The 21,105-nt window shown below is 41.1% G+C and overlaps 1 protein-coding gene across 4 annotated transcripts in view; it reads right to left on the reverse strand.

Annotated features, from left to right (window-relative positions):
- CGNL1 (cingulin like 1) overlaps positions 1-21,105 on the reverse strand; it is a 130,802-nt gene that overhangs the window by 86,087 nt on the left and 23,610 nt on the right. For all 4 annotated transcript variants that reach the window (XM_042988777.1, XM_042988775.1, XM_042988776.1 and 1 more), the window contains 6 exons: positions 13,532-15,125; positions 12,659-12,753; positions 10,674-10,779; positions 7,168-7,269; positions 6,481-6,629; positions 4,948-5,083 (listed from right to left, as the gene is read on the reverse strand). In XM_042988777.1, the coding sequence (XP_042844711.1) occupies positions 4,948-5,083; positions 6,481-6,629; positions 7,168-7,269; positions 10,674-10,779; positions 12,659-12,753; positions 13,532-15,109 (2,166 nt within the window). In that variant the 5' untranslated portion in view covers positions 15,110-15,125. The remainder of the gene's footprint in view (positions 1-4,947; positions 5,084-6,480; positions 6,630-7,167; positions 7,270-10,673; positions 10,780-12,658; positions 12,754-13,531; positions 15,126-21,105) is intronic.

A 21,105-nucleotide genomic window follows, 5' to 3' on the forward strand; every position in this document is an offset into this window, starting at 1 on the left:
TTGGCAAATGCCAAGGATAAAACATTACCAGATTCTGTTGGAGTGAGGCCCATCTGTCAGCACTGTAGGCTCCCATCAAAGATGATGGTTGGTAATTAGAAAACTCCACTGTCATGCACTTAGAGGTCTCACGTTCACCCCTTTCCCCCAGAATGGAGGGAAATGCATTCACAGACAAAGAAGTGGCTGAAAACTTGTCCCATAATCATTTTTGTAACCTGAATTTTTTTTTACAAAGTTCAGAACCATCAATTGTTTAAAAATAACAAAGTCATCTTATTTTTGGTCAGTTACATGGCTTATCTTAAGCAAATTTTATTTTTTACTATTTCTTTCTATCTTCTTTTTAGCCATTTTATTCTCTCCTAATGTTGCTTTACTGATTTTGTATTGGTGCCCAGTATTATTTAACAAAATGTGAAGTATCAGAAGAGATTTCATTAAAAATCTTATGGATTGTGGCAAGCCTCACAAAATAAAAAGCCTTCAAACTTTTTAAAACATTTAAAAGCAGAAGTGTTTAAGGTGCATTGTGTTTAAGAGCCTGTTCTAAGCTAAATGCCATGGAGAACTTGGCCATAACTATAATCTGTTATTGGATTCCCCCAAGCCACTTTTTATTAAGATATGAAGAATAAATTGAATGTGACAAAGAGACAGGGTCTATTTTATTAGTGGTATAGAAACCATAGATCAGGTTTTAAATATTGCTGACAAGTAATCGGAACTTGATTAAAACAGTGAGGATGAATTTCCAGAGGAGAAACCCACTTTGGCACAGAGAAGCTAACTGTACCCCAACTAATCCTGCAGAAAGACAGCAGATAACAGTCCTCCCGTTACAGGAAGAGGCAAATAATGAGAAAGCCAGCAACACTGGGAACATCTGTAAGAGCAGATGTGCTCTGTTTCCTTTCTGTGTCTCTCATTACCAACCTGAAAACACATCACCAAAACTGAGGTCCATATGCTTATCCTAGTTACCACTGTAAATAAGTCACTAAACTATTTGATTAATTAAATCATATTCATTAATATACACTCTAAGTACACTGTGCTTAAAGAGGCAAAGAAGCACGTGGCTCATTTCAGAATTATCCCCTTTTCTTAAAAAGGTGACAATTCTAAAAAGATTTAAAAACTGAAATTTATTCCTTTGCTCTGTTGCTTAGTGCTGTGCTAGGCAAGAAATGGGGGAGGAAGCAAAGCCAACATGTCTTTGAATTAGCCGGCTAGAAGAAAGGGACAGAGGCATCTGGGTGGTTCAGTTGGTTGAACATGCAAGTTTCGCTCAGGTCATGATCTCACAGCTAGTGAGTTCGAAACCCACATCAGGCTCTGTGCTGACAGCTTGAGCTTGAAGCCTGGAGCCTGCTTAGGATGCTGTGTCTCCCTCTCTCTCTGCACCCCCTCCCCCACTAATGCACACACATCACTCCTCTCTCTCAAAAATAAAAAACATTAAAAAAATTTTTAGGGGCGCCTGGGTGGCGCAGTCGGTTAAGCGTCCGACTTCAGCCAGGTCACGATCTCGCGGTCCGTGAGTTCGAGCCCCGCGTCGGGCTCTGGGCTGATGGCCCGGAGCCTGGAGCCTGTTTCCGATTCTGTGTCTCCCTCTCTCTCTGCCCCTCCCCAGTTCATGCTCTGTCTCTCTCTGTCCCAAAAAATAAAATAAAATAAATTATAAAAAAAAAAAAAAAAAAAAAAATTTTTAGTAGAAGAAAGGGACAGATACAGAATAAAGCAAAGTCAAATGTGCTAACATGAACCTAAAAGGATACAGCATACCAGATAAAAAGAACAACTAACAATTAATTATAGGTTTCAATTAGTGAACAAATTGAGCAACTTAAAAGACTTCCCAACAGCTAACACCTTCCTCTTTTAGAATCAATAAAGTGTCCATACAAGAATCATAGCATTCATGGCAGTCTTCTATTTAAATTTGTTTGTGAAGCTACATTTTTATTGAAAGCCATAAACTGTTCAACGACATCATTTCTGGAAGCTTACCCTTAGGAAATTTTTCTAAAGTAGTAAAAGGATACATGTGAAAAATGTTCAATACATTTTTATGTAATTGAAAATAAAAAGAGAAACCATAAATATAGAAGGATGATGAAACGTATTACGGTTTATCTCCTTAAAAGATGAACTATGAAGACTATAGAGTATAATAAGGAAAAGTGTTTCTGAAAAATGAACTTCTAAAAGCAGGTATTGGGGCACCTGGGTGGCTCAGTTGGTTGGGCGGCCAACTACAGCTCAGTCATGATCTCGCGGTCTGAGAGTTCAAGCCCCACATCGGGCTCTGTCCTGACAGCTCAGAGCCTGCTTCATATTCTGTGACTCCCTCTCCCTCTGCCCTTCCCTGCTTGCTCTCTGTCTCTCTCTCAAAAATAAAAAAACAATAAGAAAATTTAAAAAATAAAATAAAAGCAGGTATCAAAGCTGCAGGGGCACTATAACTGTCCCTAAATTACAGAAGGGCAGATGAAAGTTCTCAATGGATAGGAAGGCAAAGAGAAAATGCAGAAAAATAGTCATTAAGGTGTGCGGAAAATGTTTCCACCACCTGTCCATTTCAAGATTTCATTTTATGATATTTTAATACTTCAGTGACAAATACACCCATTTTCAAAGCCTCATTCTAATGCACCTTGTCTTTGTAACTCAGCCCTCTGAAGAAGGCAGCACCACGAGAAGCAGTCTAATCCCACAAATGTAGTGGTTTTTTAAGATAGAGGTCATTGGAGAGGCGCCTGGGTGGCTCAGTTAGTTAAGCGTCCAACTTCAGCTCAGGTCACGATCTCACGGTCTGCGAGTTCGAGCCCCGCGTCGGGCTCTGGGCTGATGGCTCAGAGCCTGGAGCCTGCTTCTGATTCTGTGTCTCCCTCTCTCTCTCTGCCCCTCCCCCATTCATGCTCTGTCTCTGTCTCAAAAATAAATAAACGTTAAAAAAAATTAAAAAAAAAAAAAAAAAAAGATAGAGGTCATTGGATAAAAAGGGAAATAGGTGCTAAGGAACAGACCCGAGGCCTATTTGGGAGAAAAGGTCCAAACAGAGACAGAGAGATGGTTGTGTGGGGAGAAGAGAAGAGATTTCCCTCTGCCCATGTGAAAAATGAATCCATGAGTTTGCCTATCCCGGGTGGCCACAAGCTCTCTGCTCTCCATCGCTGCCAAGTCATGGGGAAGAGACTCGAAGTTCTAAAGAGCAAGAACTAAAATCCCTCCTGGGCAATTACTCCAAAACCAAACAAGGAAGGGGGTGAGTAAACACCTGACAGCTGACACTTACAGGCAGCCGGAAACTTTAACTCCAAGACAGGGGATGAAGAAAAGACCCAGGCCCTTAGGGGGAAAGTGGTAGAAAATGAAAATTAAAGGTTGACAGGATACCTTTATTTTTTTATGGGGTTTTTTTTTTTTTGCATCATTCTAAATTATGTATCATTTATTTGTGGCTGTTCCTATAAACCAACGCTTATAAGGAAATAAATGTCAAAACTATGCCAAAAATACAGGTTATGATAGTATGATAGCCAACATCAAAACATCTAAATGAGCGCAGAGATACAAGTTCTGTTTCTGAGCCTCGATTATACCCAGTTACCAACAAAACAATGTCAATGATCATAACCTATGTGTGTCTACCACCTCAACAGAATGGCAATCTAATTCAGGGGAGAGATAATGATGGTCTTTGGAAAACCACACAATCATCAACAAATGCTAAGCAGTGGAAAGAGTCAACCTCATCCACTGACTCATGGATTGAGAAGAGCTAAATATTCAGTCGGGAATATACTCATACGGGCAAAAGCCAGATAGGCAACCTATGTACACAGCAAATATATTCATTCATTCACTTATTCATTCATAATGCATCCATCCAACCATCCACCAAATATGTGCTGAGTGCCATATGTCCCAGTCACAGGTACAGCTACTGCAGATAAAACACTAAGCCAGTCATCACCAACCCTGCCTCCTACAGCTTACAGTCTTGTAGGAGCCTTAAACAAAAACTTAACTGTGATAAGTGCTGTATGGGCACTAACATCTTTAAAATGCTTTCTCATAATTAGTATTACCTACAAAGTGTTTTTACCCAAAGTTTAACCTGAATCTGTTAGTGTTTAGATCTAACCTCAAATTTACTGGCAACGCTCAAGATAGTGGAACAAGTTAATGGACCCCATAAAGAACAATCGGACAAATCCAAAATATGGGCCATTGGTCTGGTCTCTTCCAAAAACCAATGGAATGGAAGAAAGCTGGAAATATGCACCAAAATCTATACAAAGACAAACTCAAAGAGAGAAAACAATTAAAGCAATATGGGATTCTAGGTTGGATCCTGGCTTGGGGTATGGAGGAACAACTATAAAATATACTTGAGGGACAAATTCTCAGTAAGGACCAGGTATTAGCATTATTGTTATATTGTAGGAATTATTAATTGTTTTAGGTATAATAGTATTGTGGTTATAACAAAATTCCCTAATTTTTTTAAGATGCATGCCAAAGAATTTAGGAGTGAAGTGTGGTATTATCTGTAATTAACTGTGAAATGATTCAGCAAAGACAAACAGATGGACAGATAAAAAAATAATGGGATAAATGAAGGGACAGATGAAGAAATGGTAAAAGTATGGCAAAATGTTGATGACTGTTGGATCTGGGTTGGAGCTCCATGGGAGTTCATATATTGCTCTTTCTACTTTACTGTATGGTTGAAATTTTTCGTAAGACAAGGTTTAAAACCTATTAATCCAGAAGGAAATAATACTGTGATGCTTTTATGGAATCTAGTCATAGGCACAGTGCAGCAAATACACGTAACAGACTATGGCTCATAGTATCCAGTCCGCCCCACCTCCACCCATCCCATCCTCTCCAGGCAGATGCTTTCATATCAGCTGATCCCACAGTCCCCCTTACCTCAATCAGAGCTCCCTTCTCCCTGTCCTCAGATCGTTTAGCACTGTCCAACTCATCATGCATTTCTGAAAGCTGGTCCTGAAGATCTCTGATCTCAGTCTGGTGCTGTTCCCGTTCCATCTTCACCTGGAACAGTCTGGCAGGGAAGGAAGCCCATTAGAGAGACTCTCCTGGGCCCAGCTTTTTTTCATCCAGTCCGATTGCAGACCTTAGGATGGTCAAGCAGAGTCATCTAAAGCCCCAAAGAGCCTCCTGTTGTCCATTCTATACTGAACAAGGCATCACAAACCAGAAAAGGCACTGGTAAGAACTCATGACTTCAGTCTAACTTGCCTAACAAGAAGACAAATGAGAACTCAAACCAATGTAATGGGAAATGTTATATAGTGACCATTTCTCCCCAGAAAGAGACCACAGGGTCCTGGAATTTAGACAATAAGATGAGAAATTGACCCCCCAAAAGCACAACCTCTTTGATAATGCCTTCACCAAAGCCACCCTATTCCCTACCTCCCACCCAACCCTACCCCACCCCCAGCCCCAGGAGAACTGGCAAATCATGACCTATTGGCCAATCTGGCCCATAGCCAATTTTTGTAAATAAAGTTTTATCAGAATATAACCACGCTCATTCATTTATATATTGCATATGGTCATTTGCACAATATAATGGCAAAACTGAGTGGGTTCAACAAGGCCATATGGCCTATAAACCCTAAAGTATTTACTATCTGACAGAAAAAGTTTGCCAACCTCTGCTCTAAATCAAACTGACAACTGTTTTACCTTTTTATTTTGTAAAGTCTTTACTACACCCTAAATTTTGCTTTTTTCTCACCAATTCTTCCGGAATTAACCTCTAATGCTTTAAAAGCAGAAACTACATCATCAAAATAGCAAGGGCAATTAAATGATTTTATTATATAATATCTTATTTTTCTTGAATTCCCTTCTAGATTTCACCCCCACTTAAACCTTCACTTAAGGTTTCCACCATGTCCACAGAGCTTCATAGCATTGTACATTTTCGGACATTGGTTTCAGATCCTTTTGTTGCAGATTTTAATATGACATAATGACAGGGCCATCTTGGCTTTGACTTTCCCTCTCGGCAGACTCAACAGATGCATAAGCACTGGTCAGCAACACTCAGGAGAAAATTCACCAACTAGGAGATTACAGAAGTGATATGATGTGCTTTTTAGAGGCTGGGTCCAGACTCCTCGAGAACTCTGCCTTTAGATATCAACACTCTGTATTCCCTGCTTCTCACTTATCTGCTATGAAGAGTCACTGTAAGGGGCTGAAACTTGACAAGGCATTTTTTAAGGTATATAAAGATTTTTTAAATTATTAACCTTTCTGCATGTGTCACCGGTTTCCCCATTTTAAAAGGTTAAGAGGGAGAAAAGGAGGGGTCAGCAGCCCCTATTAACATCTGGAAGGCTGGTTGGTATTAAATGGACAAAAAGATTCTGGCTACATCGGATGCAAGAACCCAGGAAGGGCAGAGGCTCTTGGCCCGGGACTCACTCCTCCAGGTTCTTCCGGAGCTCCCCTTCACTTTCTTCTAGTCGCTGTTGCAGCATGGAGTTCTCTTCCACCTTACTGTCGTGCTGGCCCTGGAGCTCTTCCAAGTTTGCTTTCATCCTCTCTCTCTCTTCCTTGATGTTCTGCTGATTCTAATATAAATACATGTGATCTGAAAGTACCTCCACTCAACACTAACACAATCCCACAGATTACCTCGAAACTCTGATGGACTCCATGGCTTTGCACTTACTTATTAGACAACTTAATCAAACTACATCACTTGGCATGGGACTTTGCAACTGGAAAGAATATTAAATATTGAATGAGCTGTAATATGTCTAAAAGAACTATGAAGACAGCTAAACCTCGGTCTGCTATTTCTATCACTCAGTTTGGGTATTTTATACGCATTTAAGTTTCCTACTGGCCTGCCTGAATCCAACAGTGTTTCACTCTGTCAGAGCAAATGGTGTCTATACGCTTTGGTTACTTAAAAAATAGAAACATAAAAATTTCTCTGGACAGCAGGAGCCAAATATACAGGAATTTTTACTCAGCGGTGAGAGGAATGTTTCTTTTGGGGACAAAAAAAAAACTGACTTTCACTTCACTTGGGCATCCCAATGTGCTTAAAATATTATCAAGCAAGACAGAAACGTTAATAATAACAAAGGAAAAAACAGGTACCTTGACTTCTAGTTGAAGCTGTCTCTGAAGTTCGGCCACTTCTGTGGTCAACTTGTTTTTCTGTTCCAACAGATCTCTGACTTCAGACGAAGAATTAGAAGCCTATAATTATTGCAAAGATTCTCTAATGTAAATGTTCAAGATGCTTTATTCTCTCCGTCTCCCAAAATACAATCTGAGCAGTAACACCAAAATCTTAAGATCCAGTTCAAATGTAAATCCCTATAGAGAAAGGGACGCAAGGAGACTTTCTGGGGATGATAAGAACGTTCTGTATCTTCATCTGGGTGGTGTGTGCATGGACACACACCTCTGTTAAAAACTCAATAGGGGCGCCTGGGTGGCTCGGTCGGTTGAGCGGCCGACTTCGGCTCAGGTCATGATCTCGCGGTCCGTGAGTTCGAGCCCCACGTTGGGCTCTGTGCTGACAGCTCAGAGCCTGGAGCCTGTTTCGGATTCTGTGTCTCCCTCTCTCTAACCCTCCCCCGTTCATGCTCTGTCTCTCTCTGTCTCAAAGATAAATGAATGTTAAAAAAAATAAATAAAAATAAAAATAAAAAAAACTCGATGAACTACACAGTTAAGATTTGTGCAATTTACTGTATATAAGTCAGATGCCAATAGAATATAAAAAGATAAAAATAAATATTTGTTGAAGATTCATCCACTGCATAAAGTTATACCCAAAGCCCATGTCTCCGTGTCTCCGAGGCCCTTCACACAATCCATCTATTACAGAACTTCCATGACATTGGGACTTACTGCTCCATAACCAGAAATTTTCTCACTCTCTGCATATGCCTGTATACGAGTAATAAATAAACGGATGCTAGCTACAATGGCTTTCTTCTTTTGGATGCTACATTTCCATAATGAAGACAGATATAACAAAGAGGGATCTGATTAAAGAGAGCCTATTAGAAAATATCATCTCTGATCTGAGTATGAATATTAATGATCTCTTTTTGTGTCTTCCATGGATACAATAACAGGGATGCTCTCAAAAGGATTTGGCTAAAATCCTATAGCAAAGTGGCTAGAAAACTACAAAGGGGAGGCGCGAAATGAAGCTAGAAAATGCCATGTCCTGGCTCTCCTGCACCTGAATCCAGGTGTGAATTGTGTATAATGAACTTGGAACGAGACACTTCCTGACTTACTCCTGTGAAGTTAACTGAACCCAAGAGTCAACAAAAACACAGGACTTCCTATTTCCTTAAGCAAAATGAGAACAATCCAATATGGAAATCTAAATCCAACTCATGAGAAATTGTACACTGTTCTTGCCCAAATGAAAACTCTACCTGCTCTGCTGTTTCCAACATGGTCTTTCCTTCTCTCATAGGAAATCACTTAGCTGACACCTAAAAGATAAAACTCCCAAGCCTTTGCCTGCAGATAATCAGATTCAGAAATAACAGGGAGAGATGGAGAGTAGAAAAGTATGGGCAATTCAGCAGTCATGGTGCTGTGATCTCAGCCAGAAGTCGAAGAGCTATGGTTCATCTCATCATCTCTGGCTTCATGCGCCAGCAGCCTAACTGATCTCCCTTCCTCTTACCCTACCTCTCTCCAAAAGCTGCAAAAGGAATAAATTTCTACAAATATGACACTATTCATTCCTGTTCAAAGTCCATCAATGATGGCCCATCACCTTCAGCCTAAAATGGAAACTTATGTGATATCCAAGGTCCTTTCTACCTGGCACTTCCTCCCCATATCCTGGCTCTCTGCTCCAGCTACGTTAAACTACCTCCAGTCCCCTAAACATAGCAAACACACACCTCTTTATATTTGTTCATGCTGGTCCCTCTACCTAGAACACCCTGCCTTCCCTTCTTCTCCCAGAGCGTTCTTTACTCTTTTGAGACACCATTAGTGTCCTGGATTCTACAGTGCTTAACCTAACTTCCCTAGTTTGATCCAGATCCCCTTAGTCTGTGCCCACAAACACAGTCTCAACATCAAGACCAAAGATGTATGCTTTCACCCAAAAAATATGCCAGTGAGTGAAAAGCAAGACTCACAGCGATAATTTGGATTTAAGAGTTTTAGCAAAACACTTCAATTGTAAGAACTATGGAGAACCCCTGAAGCTTGCCTATAAGCATGGTATATAATTCAAAGATTCCTCTGTGGGAATAATGTATGTATGTAACTGTTCTACTGGATATCATAACAGCAGTCATGGGTTAGCTGAGTGCTGAACAGTAGAGAGAAGAGGGTAGCTGATGCCTAAAAACATTGTGTATACATATGTTTCCAAAGTTACAAAGAAGCTATAGACAAACTTCCTGTGACTTGTCTCTGGCATTTTCTTTCCTTTCCATGCAGAATTCCCCAGAAGGCAAAGAGAAGACACACAAGCAAGAAGTGGATGTCAATTCAGGTGGTGCAGGGTTGAGGAACAAGCTTTTAGTCATCCCTCTTAAATGTTGCTTCCTCTCAGGGCACAAGGTGTGTCTGACATGTAGCAGATGTTCATCAAATATGAGAGGACTCTTCTAACAACAACAAAAAATCTCCAAGTCCAACTGGAATTCAGTATAATAAATAGGATTTTTTTTTTTTTTAATTTGGCCCCAATCCATTCCTTCCTTTCTCTCCCACCCATGCTGGTTGACTTCACCAGTCTCTATTCTTATTCTCTTGTTCTTATCCTCTTATTTCTTACTCTCTGAAGTTCTAGAGCTTGGGTCCAGTTCACACTTACCTTCCTTCAATACCTTGGAATATGTTAGGGTTCTCCATCTATGATTTCAAGTCATTCTTCCTCTTCTTTTTTTTTTTTTTTTAAATGTTTGTTTATTTTTGAGACAGAGACAGAGCATGAGCGGGGGAGGGGCAGAGAGAGAGAGGGAGACACTGAATCCAAAGCAGGTCACAGGCTCCGAGCTGTCAGCACAGAGCCTGATGCAGGGCTCGAACTCATGGACCATCAGATCATGACCTGAGCTAAAGTTGGACACTTAACTGACTGAGCCACCCAGATGCCCCATTCTTCCTATTTTTATTTTCTCTTTCTAAATTTCACTACCTATTTGTATCACCACCTGTTTGTCTTGTTATAGGTTTTTTTTTTTTTTAATTTAATTTTTATTTTTTCTGAGAGAGAGAGAGACTGAGCGCAAGCAGGGGAGAGGCAGAGACAGAGGGAGACAGACATAGGCTCTGTCAGCACAGAGGCCGACCCGGGGGTTGAACTCAGGAGCCCTCAAGCCATGAGATCATGACCTGAGCCAAAGTCGGCCACTTAACCAAATGAGTCACCCAGGAGCCCCAATATGCTATTATTTTTAAAAATAAAATATCTTAAAACCTTTCTGAAAAAAAAGTTCGTGCATAATAATAATATTTAAAGCATGGTCTTCCATCTTAGGTCCTGCTCACGACTCGGGTAACTTCCCACTTACTGCCATAACCAAATGTACAGGCTGAAGAAACAACAATTTGTTTGCCACATTCCAAGTTAAATGCCCTCTACAGAATACAAAACTCCAATTTACTTGATTATTTCCTTGTGTGCTCCCTGCTGCTCGAGACTTTAAAGTCTGGATTTTCTCAAAAACCAGGTTGACCTTCCGTTTAGTTGCATCATCATTATCGGTGCTTCTGGAAAACAGGCAGCAGGAAGAAAAAAAAAAAAAAAAACCAGTAAGGGGCACAACCACGGTTCTCAGGATACTTCAGATGCCAGGACACACAAACAAGCCGTTTAAGAAGATAAATTGCAAGAGGTATGAATTAATTAAGGCTGCAGACAAAACCACTGAGGGAAGAACAGGATGGATGGCGTATTTCTCTTCCAACACCTTGTTACACGTTACCACTCAATTTGGGAGAAGAGTTCCTATTTCCAAACATGTGAAAGAGATATACCCACATTCTAAGCCTGGAGAAAACACACAGTGAAAATTTACCAATATGTTGTTTGACTCAAATGACTGATTTCATTCCAGCAAGGAATTTCTTCTGTGTGTGTCTCTCTCTCACACACAACCCACAGTCACACACTTTACTTTTAAATCTTAATGCTAAGAATGATCTACAGTGATTTTAACTGGTTTTTATGCTGTGTTTAAAAAAAATATATCCCCCAGGCCAAGACTGTCAACACCGCAGCTGTCTACATTTTCACAGGTAATGATCAGTTTTATTAACTTCTACCACACCTTCTATCACACATACCTGGCAATTAGGAAAATTTTAAATAAGTTTCCTTAAATAGCCACCTCCTATTAAAGTCTGTCTCCCCAGTCTCTCAATAAATCATGAGCAAAAAAAAAAAAAAAAAAAAAAAATTAGAGAAAGAATTCTAAAAATCAAAAGTTCTTCTCTCTAAATCTTAACATGGTAAAAACCTTCACAGAGAGACACCAATAACTAGTTCTTAGCTAAAAGGATCTCTTCAGTTACTACCTCTCCCCCACCTCAAAAAAAAGAGCCCATCTCTTATACTCTGAACCTATTTTGTCAGCTTTGTATTACCGATCTATATTTGTAAGGTACGATGCAAAAATACGAAGGGTTTTGATACCAATGGGTACTTGTTCAAGTAAGTGACTCACAGTCACATCAGGCTGTAAAGCTTTTTTTTTCCTTTTTAATCCTATCGGATGAGACAATGGAAACAGAAACTGCAAATTCCTGACTTAGTATCTAAGCAAGGACTGAAAACCAGATTACTCAAACTCAACCTCCAAGATAAGTCTGTGAAAAGCACTTCTTTTAAATGAGTCATACGTGCTTTAAAAATCATAGAAGTAGGGGCTCCTGGCCAATGTCAACTCAGGGGGTGGGGGAGGTGGTTTTCTTTGTAACTGCGAATAATTGATTACTACTCTGTGCATGAAGAACTCAAGGTGGCTGACTTAGTTGAAAACCGAAGAGTAGATATTCTTCCCATCTTTGAACTTCTTTTTAAAGAAGAAAAAGTCATTTGAAAAACAGGGGTGCCTGGCTGGCCCTGTCAGAAAAGCATGTGGCTGTTGCTCTTGGTGTCGTGAGTTCGAGTCTCACGTTGGATGTACAGGTTTAAAATAATTAAAATAGGGGCGCCTGGGTGGCTCAGTCGGTTGAGCGTCCGACTTCAGCTCAGGTCACGATCTCACGGACCGTGAGTTCGAGCCCCGCGTCAGGCTCTGGGCTGATGGCTCAGAGCCTGGAGCCTGCTTCCAGTTCTGTGTCTCCCTCTCTCTCTGCCCCTCCCCCGTTCATGCTCTGTCTCTCTGTCTCAAGAATAAATAAACGTTAAAAAAAAAATTTTTTTTAAATAATTAAAATATATATCACATATATTCATTATCCCCTTGCTCTTCACACTCAGTACCCAAGACTCAAATACTGTTACGAAAACTCCAGCCATTGAGTCCTAAGCCTCAATAGTTCACACAGATCAGAAAGGGAAGGCAAAACACAAGGTCTCAGGAGAAAAAAATGAAGACCCCACCAGAAAGGACAATACTTTGCTCCTTTAAGGAATATCACTAACCCTTCTTTGAGGTAATTGTAAAGTATCTGCTTGGCCGTCTCCTCATTGCTTTGTTGAGTGAGCTCTTGCGGGCCTTTCAACAGATCTGGTGTGGCCTGGAATATAAAGGCTGTTATTAGATCACAGGATGGAGTTTCCAGGAAGCAGGCAGAAACCCTGAAGCAGAAGCTTCCAAACACCTTCCTACTTTCCAAAAACAATTCCTCAGGTAAGGATCCTCATTATAACTGGCTCCACCAGTTAGGAGCCCTGTAACCTTGAGCAAGTTACTTAACTTTACCTCACCTCAATTTTCTCACCTGTAAATGGAGATTAATGTACCTACCTTCACAGAGTTGGTGCAGTCCTGTAATATGTAGCAAATAGTGGCTGGCACTTAACACCCTTATTAGCACTTTTATCACTATCATTATTTTTTATGGGTACTACCAAAACACTAAATATATCACTTAAATAAATTCCATCACTTTAGGATTAACCTAATTCCTCAGGCCAGGTATTAACCCGGTCGCTCAATTTCATGAGAAAAATCAGTATATCTACACACACCTCAACACTGAACCTCTGGATGGAAACAAATTCTGCACACTTTGAGATCTCACACATAGGCTGACAAAAATAATCAAGCCTCTCTGTACTCTGACAAGTCCGTTTACAGGCAAGACCACAGTGGGATTCTCGGTGTACTGAACTGACTTGGAAAACCATACAATTGGCAGTGGGTTGAAAACTCTGCAGGGGGAAACTAAAACAATGTCGGATATGCAATTACTGATTCAAGATAGAGGGTCTGTGTTCCCAGAGCCTCCTGCAGCATGAGGCTGCAGAAGGAATGCAAAAAGAAGGAAAGAAAGAAGGACCCACTAGCATCACCTGAGTATCTGAGGTGGAAGTAAACGTCTTCACAGAAATCTTCTTGGCACCAGAGTCAGGCGAAGTTGCTAGCGCCCGATTCTGTAACATCAGCGTAGCGGTGGCTGTTTTGATTTCCTCCTCCTTTTTACTTTGTGCTGGGAGGGAAGATGCATGCGTGCTTGTACTCTCCCGACCACTTCTGGTTTCTGGAACTTTCCCATCTTTGCTCTGCTGGGGAGGCCTGAGGGGGGCCCCCTGTAGCTTCGCGAAGGCACGGCCCACGCTCTGTTTCCCACGGTGATCCTGAGCAGGTGACCTCTGCGGGCAGACCTGTGACGGGCGGAGGAGGTGTTCGCTGGACTTGCCCAGGTTCCGGCTAAATTCACTCAGGTACTCGGAGTTCCCCTGGAGACCAAAGGGAAAGGCACTATCCACGCTTCTGGACCTCTTCCTGTCTTCAGGGTTGATTCTGTTTCGCTTCCCAGACCTTCCTCTCCTCTGGAGGCCAGATTTTTGGTCAAACTTTTCGATCAATTGATCCACACCAGGAATGGATCCTGTATCAATATCCCGCCCAGTTCCTGGCAAGAAGGGGATGTACCGTCTGTTTTCATGACGATTCACATTGTCAGCATGGATGGCACATTCCTGATCATCAAGTAAAAATCTGTACAGAGAGTTGGCCGAAGTGGGAGTTGCCGATGAGGAAGAGGACCTCCGGGACCGAGCTCCATCCAGGACGGGTCCCGCTGAATCCTGTCGCCGGAAGGGAAGCACGTCCGGCCTGGCTTTCTTGGTTTCGGGATGGGTGTGTGGGCTGTGGGCAGTTAGGGACCTCCCACTGGGGGAAAGGGCCTCCTCTACCAGCCCCTCCTTGGTGCAGCTCTGAACATTTACGCACACTGAGGTCTGCTTCTTGGGGTCATCTATGACCACAGAGCTGCACAAACGAATGGCCGTCACGCTGGATTTGCCCACATCTTCCAAAGGAGAGCTGCTAGGCTGCGAACTACTAGGTTTGGGGAAGCATGTCCAAGCCTTCTTATTGTTGGTACCTTCTGTTAAAGTGTTTAACCAATTACTCTCAGGAGGCTGGTGATTTTGCAAGTTCAATTCATTCTTTTCAGGGTCGTAGGGCTGCAAAAGCTCTGGATGCCGCTGAAAGTTGAGCATGTGAGATGGCTTCACTGGCCCCTCTTTGCCTTCTAGAACCCCATTCTTGCCCTCAAAGAGAGAGGATTGTTTCAGGTTTCTTACAGGACCAGGTTGGGCATAAGGATTTTCTGGGAGCTGCAATTCTGCACTGTCCTCCTCTAGCACAGACCCGTTGCTGGAATGCAGAGGCAGGTTATTTATCACTGGAGATGGAAATGGTGGCCCGTTTTCAGAAAAAGACGAGCCTGCTAGACACCGCTCTGTGTTATTCAGGACTATATAGGGGTGGCCATCAATTCCCTGTACCCGAATACTGACACCATAGGAGCCTGCCTTAGAGTTCTGGGCATTCCTTGATTTTTTGCCATCATCACTTGCGAGTCTCAGATGGACACCATATTCTTGCTGCACATGTTGATATTCACCGAAATACAGCTCCATGGTTCACTGGTTCTCGCTACCAGGGAAAAACAGGTAAAAAGAGGGCATTAGGTACAAATCGTATCTGTTTAAATGAAGATTATGAGGGGAAAGTTCAAGAAGACACAAGGAGCAAGGACACTTCAGAACCAAACAGTCACCCAAACAGGCCTTTCCGGATGCCCTCTGTGACCACAGTGTTGTCAACACTGGGCTTGAACCCTGGCCTCTGGGCGGAAGGCTGGCATACTAACCTGATGCCTTTGGCATAACTTCCTTACTCGGTTTCTAGTTGACAGCCCGTTCTGGTTGCTTTGGGTTTTTTTCCTTAGTTGGTTTCTTCCCACTTTATGCTATTTATTTTTAACCAATAGGATGTTCCAGTTACCAGCATTTGAGAACAAGGTACTTTTCCACGGAACAATTAAGAGCTAAGGAATTCTGATGCTCACCATTTTTCCTTTCTCCCATACTATTATTGATCTTCTTGTTGGAATAACACTTTCAACCTTTTTTATGTACAGCCTTGCTTTGAAATCTCTATCACTATTTATTTGGATATAACATTTAAAACATTTTTGACTTTGCGAGGCTGACAATCAGAGAAAATGATTAAAAATAACTCTTCATCATCTTTTCTTACCAAAAGGGCTCCAGTAACACAGTGATCTGAAAAATGTTATAAAACACTGAGGACTCAGGGCCCTTTACTTTGTGATGTATCCTAATGCTAAGAATCGGGTGCCATCACCTTTGGTGGGGTGTGGCCACCATGTCAGAAAGACCGAACACAGATGACCGGGAAGGACACCCAGCCCGCCCCACCCTCAGAGACCTCCCACCAGAAATCACTTCCACCCCCTGAAGAACTCTGAGAGCAAAGAAGCCCCAGGAAGAACAGTAGCAACTGGTCACAGAGAACAGCTGTGTCATTTCTTTCACTGCTAGGGGCCTTTTTCAGTTGTCTTTCTATTCTGGACTCAGTCTGGCAGCACATTTTCTGAGAAAATCATCTATCAGATCCACATTTTCAAATTTATTTGCACAGAGTTTTTCTTTTTACAAAGCATAGATCATTTCATCTCTTTTATACCTTGAGTTATCCAGTGTCTTTATTTGTGCTTTCTTCACCAGTCTCTTGTGTAAATAAAATGTGTATCTATGTATATTTTTTAATAATTGTTCTCCTAAACAACTAGCTCTTAAGACACAGCAATCATTTTTCTTTCTAATTTTTTTTTAAGTTTCTTTATTTTTGAGAGAGAAAGTACAAGTGGGGGAGGGGCAGAGAGAGAATCACAAGCAGCCTCCACACTGTCAGCATGGAGCCTGATGCAGGGCTTGAACTCTTGAACCATGAGATCATGACCTGAGCCAAAATCAAGAGTCGGATGCTTAACTGACTGAGCCACCAAGGTGCCCCTCCTTTTTTAATTTTCTTATTGAGTTCTAGTCCTTTATTATTTCCTTCTGCTCTCCTTCGCTTTTGTTTTTCTGTTTCCAATTTCATGACCTGCGTGCTTCATTTACTTTGATTCTTTAATTATACCCCATGAGTTGTGATATCTATGTCAGTTAGGAACTGGGCTGGTTTCTACTAACAAAGAGACCCAAAATAGCAACTTAAGAGTTAGGATTTTTTTTTTCCCCCAGAGGTAGGAAGTCCAAGGCTGGAATGGATGGCAGGATATTTCTGAGCAACACCTCTTTTATCTTTCCAGTCATCTACTTGTAGCATGTATTAGACACTTTATGATTGGCTAACCAGCATCACATATGCCAAAGGTTTATCAGGCCAGCTGAGTCAACCTTTCTAAGGAGATTTCCTGAAAGTCCCATCCATCAATATTACTTTGTATCTACCTCATTGGTGAGAACTTGATCATATGTCCACCCCCATGTACAAGGATGGACTGGGGAACAGCTGGTCACTGACACTGAAAAAAATCAATGTGGTGTTAGTAAAAAGGCAGAAGCAAACAGACACTCGGAGAGCAGCCAATAACTTCCACCACAGTAATGTTTCTATCATTATTTCCTAAATAGTTTCAATTTGTGGTTTTGATTTCTTCTTTGACCCATGAGTTGTTTCTCAGAAAGTTTTTTCACATCCAATATGTTTGCTGTTGTGTTGTTTTGGCTTAGAGGATCTTTATTTCTCTATGTTGTTAATTTCTACATGCACTGTAGCCAGAAAATTAAACTTATATTATTCCTTCCTTTTTAAATGTACTGAGGTTTCCTCTGTAGGGACAATTTTTGCCAACATTTAATGGGTAATGGACATAGTCTCTTTTTTAAAGCATGGAATTCAAAATACATCCATACAACTTTAGCAATTATTTATTCAGCTATCATACATCCTTACTTATTTCATCTTTTCAATTTGCCTTAAGTCTTCCTGGATGTAGCTGTCTCCTACTAGCATGGTGCTGTCACTTCTGCTGGTGACTGTTCTTTTAAATGCTAAATATGTTAGATGTCATCACCTCCAATTTTACAAAGAAGAACAATTTAGAGTGGTATATTCATCTGCAAATTCATTATTAAGTCACCAATCCCAATTATGTCATTATGCCTACTTTTACTTTCAGAGTTATACTAACAGAATTAAGTGATTTCATTTTAATCAAAATAAAACAAGACATAATGAAAACCTGGACTCTTCAGCCTCCGTTCCCCATCCCGATCACAGTCCCCAGAGGAAACCAACTGCAAATTTTAGCTGTTTCTCTGGTATACACCTCTATGTTGCTCACTACTGTGCCTCGCAGCAACTTTGTGTCCCTTTTACACATGGGACACACCATACATACCAATTTCTCACTCTGCTAGCTTCTCAATATTATTTATATTTGTATTATTATGGTAATATATTTTTATATTAATATATACAGTTATGATTATATAAATGTTTATTCATTAAAGAGCCAACCTGAAAACTATGGCCATCTCTCCTTAAAATATTTAACTTTTCTAGAGTTAATATGTGATTGCTATTTGCACTTGCCTTCATTTCAATATACCTAACCTTAAATTCTTTCATCTGCTACATGACATGTTAGATGCTTGCCTGTATTCATTTTCAAATAACCAACATATTAGATGATCTGGTGCCCTTTTCCCCTGGTGCAGCCACCAATCCTCCTGCTCTCTATTAAGGTCTGGTTACTCTTTTCCTTCTGCACCATATTGTTTCCTAAGTTTTGGACCTTCCTTGTTCTTGGTTTACCCAATTGGTCTGACAGAGCACAACTGAGTAGCTTCTTAAGACCCAAGAGAGTAAACTTTTCCAGTCCTTGTATTTTGAAAAATGTCTTTACTCTATGCTTACTTTTGATTGATAGGCCAGCTGGATTTAGAATCCAGGTTAGAAATAATTTTCCCTCAGGGCGCCTGGGTGGTTCAGTTGGTTAAGCATCTGACTTCAGCTCAGGTCATGACCTCATGGTTCGTGAGTTCAAGCCCTGCAAGCCCTGTGCTGACAGCCCAGAGCCTGGAGCCTGCCTCGGATTCTGTGTCTCCCTCTCTCTCTCTGCCCCTCTCCTGCTCGCGCTCTGCTTCTCTCTCAAAAAAATAAATTATTAAAAACAATTTTTCTAAGAAATAAATTTCTCTCCAATTTTTTAAAGTATTACTTCCATTATCCTGTAGCTTCCAGGGATGCTGTTAAGAATTCTACTATTAAGACATCCTTTCTTCCAAGTGTGCCCTGTTTCTTTTTCTCCCACAGTTTTTAGGACCTTTTCTTTGTCTCTGCTATTCTGAAATTTCACCATGACTTATATGAATGAGGGTTTTGTAAGACTGGGCACTTTTATAAAACATGGGCGTTTAATGTAGTTCTTCAATCTGGAAATTCATGTAATCAGTTCTATGAAACGTTCTTATTATTTCTCTGATAATGTTCAGAGAACTGTTTTGGTCTTTGCATGTAATATATTAGTAATGTTGTATCTGTTAGGCTGTTTCAATTTTCTTTTCTTATCCACTTCTCAATTCTGTCCTTTTAATTCTACTTGAGAGCTACATCCTCAACTTTTTAAAAAATTCAAGTATTTATCATCCCCCTTATCTCCTTTTTGTTCTCCAAGTGTTCCTGTGTCATAAACGCTATTCTCATTTTAGACATAAGATAGCTTCTCTCCCTTGGAAGATACTAACTATAACTTTTTTCAAAAAAATAAGTTTTTTCTGCTTTCTGCTGTATCTGCATCTGCTATAAGGTTTCTCCTTTCTGGTTTGTTTTGGTCCTTTCTTTCATGTTGAAACCTTTCCTAATAAGACTGGGATCCTTGGCTGCCCAATCCTATTTAGCAGTGAATTCCTAAAAGCAGATTGGAGGCTCTGTGTGTGTACAGTGGAGTTATTAGCTAGCGAGCGTCAAGTAATGGGCGTGGAAAGGTGCCAAGATTTCCAGTGAGGGACACGCACATTTCAGGATCTGGAGCATTTTTTTCTGGCGCAGTTTGATTTCTCAAGGAAGGAATCTCCCAATCCATCGCTGGGGCTGCCCAGGCCTGGCTGCGGGCACTGTGAGACAGGGCAGGGGAAGAGTGTGGAGGTCCCAGCTTTCATTCAATCCCTTTATTTTCAGCCACCCATACTCCCTTCCCTTCCTCAGGGTGGGCAACAGAACAGAAGCACGTGGGTATCCAGATATCCAGGGTGTAGACGAGGCCCTGGACAGCTAGCTGCTCCGGTTCTCAAGACACTTAGACAGTTCCCTAGAATTTGGCCCCTCATCCCTGCCTCCTATGGCAACCCAGGCTTCATGCCTTCCATCCCTGAGCCTCCCAGCGGCTCTCTAGTAAAGTCACCTCCTTTCTCCACCACTGCCACCACAGGGTGAAGCCCAATCACCCCACCAATACAACGGTCACTCTTCTGTGTGTGATCGAGCTCATCTCCACAGGGTCTACACTGCCATTCTTCGTCTTCGTAGCTTTTAACATTTTTTCGCCTTTATGATCTTTTGAGTGGGATTTTGAAAAAGGTAAGTCGCCTGCTTTTAAACTGATCTAGCTTGACGAGGCTAGTAATATTTATAGAACACCTCAACACTAGAATAAGAACAGCCAACGTGCCTTACGCTGAAGAAGCAACGCACAAAGGCCAGGACCAAGATGACCGGGTGTGTCTCAATCCTGATTCCGAGCAGGACTGGCACGTTTTATCCTGGATCTCTACAAGTGTTCGTATTCATTCAAGTTCGTAACAAGTACTTTTTTAACACAAGAGCTTCTGAACAAACAACTTTACTCCCTGCAATGCTTTGTTTATGATATTTGCTAAATGGGTCACAACTTCCTCACCAATAATCTCTTCTATGCTGACTCTGAGTTTTCTATGAAAATATTTCTTCTAATATTTATTAAGAAAATTCTTTTCGAGGGTTTTACAGCCCTTTTCATTAGCTGCTGCTACTACAGTCAACACTAATTACATTTCAATCTTTGAATAAGGCCACCTTGGTTTATTATAATCTTAGCTCCCTGTTAGTAAATTAATCCACATATTTGAATTTCATGAAATGTCCACTATTTACATTTCCTTGACAACAAACCTCAATCCAATATTTTCACAGAATGACATTTCTCAGCTGGGCACGGGTGTTTTAAACAAATGTGGATTTCCTTCCCAATCACAGTGTAAACACTGAATTAATGAATGAGTTTAAGGACAGCTGTTCATTTTCAGATACCAGGCCATGCCACAATCCTAATGCTCTCCACAGACACATTTGCTCAGTTGGGGACTAAGCCCAACCAAGGACTTACATAATTTGGCAATAAATGTGGACCAATTGCCAGGATGTAACATTGTGACACTTGGCAAATAAAAGTGGTGTTTTGGAGTGGAAATAATGCTTTTGGAAAAGACCACTAAATGATGATAATTGCTTTAGTTAGCGAGATCAATGAGTGTGTTTCTGAGTAAGAACAAAGAGCTTAGCACTTGGAAGTAGGAACATATGCCAGACAGAAACATTTCCTCTCTCTGGGCCATCACATGTT

Source organism: Panthera tigris, chromosome B3, assembly GCF_018350195.1.
Source record: "Panthera tigris isolate Pti1 chromosome B3, P.tigris_Pti1_mat1.1, whole genome shotgun sequence".
NCBI classification, from domain to species: domain Eukaryota; kingdom Metazoa; phylum Chordata; class Mammalia; order Carnivora; family Felidae; genus Panthera; species Panthera tigris.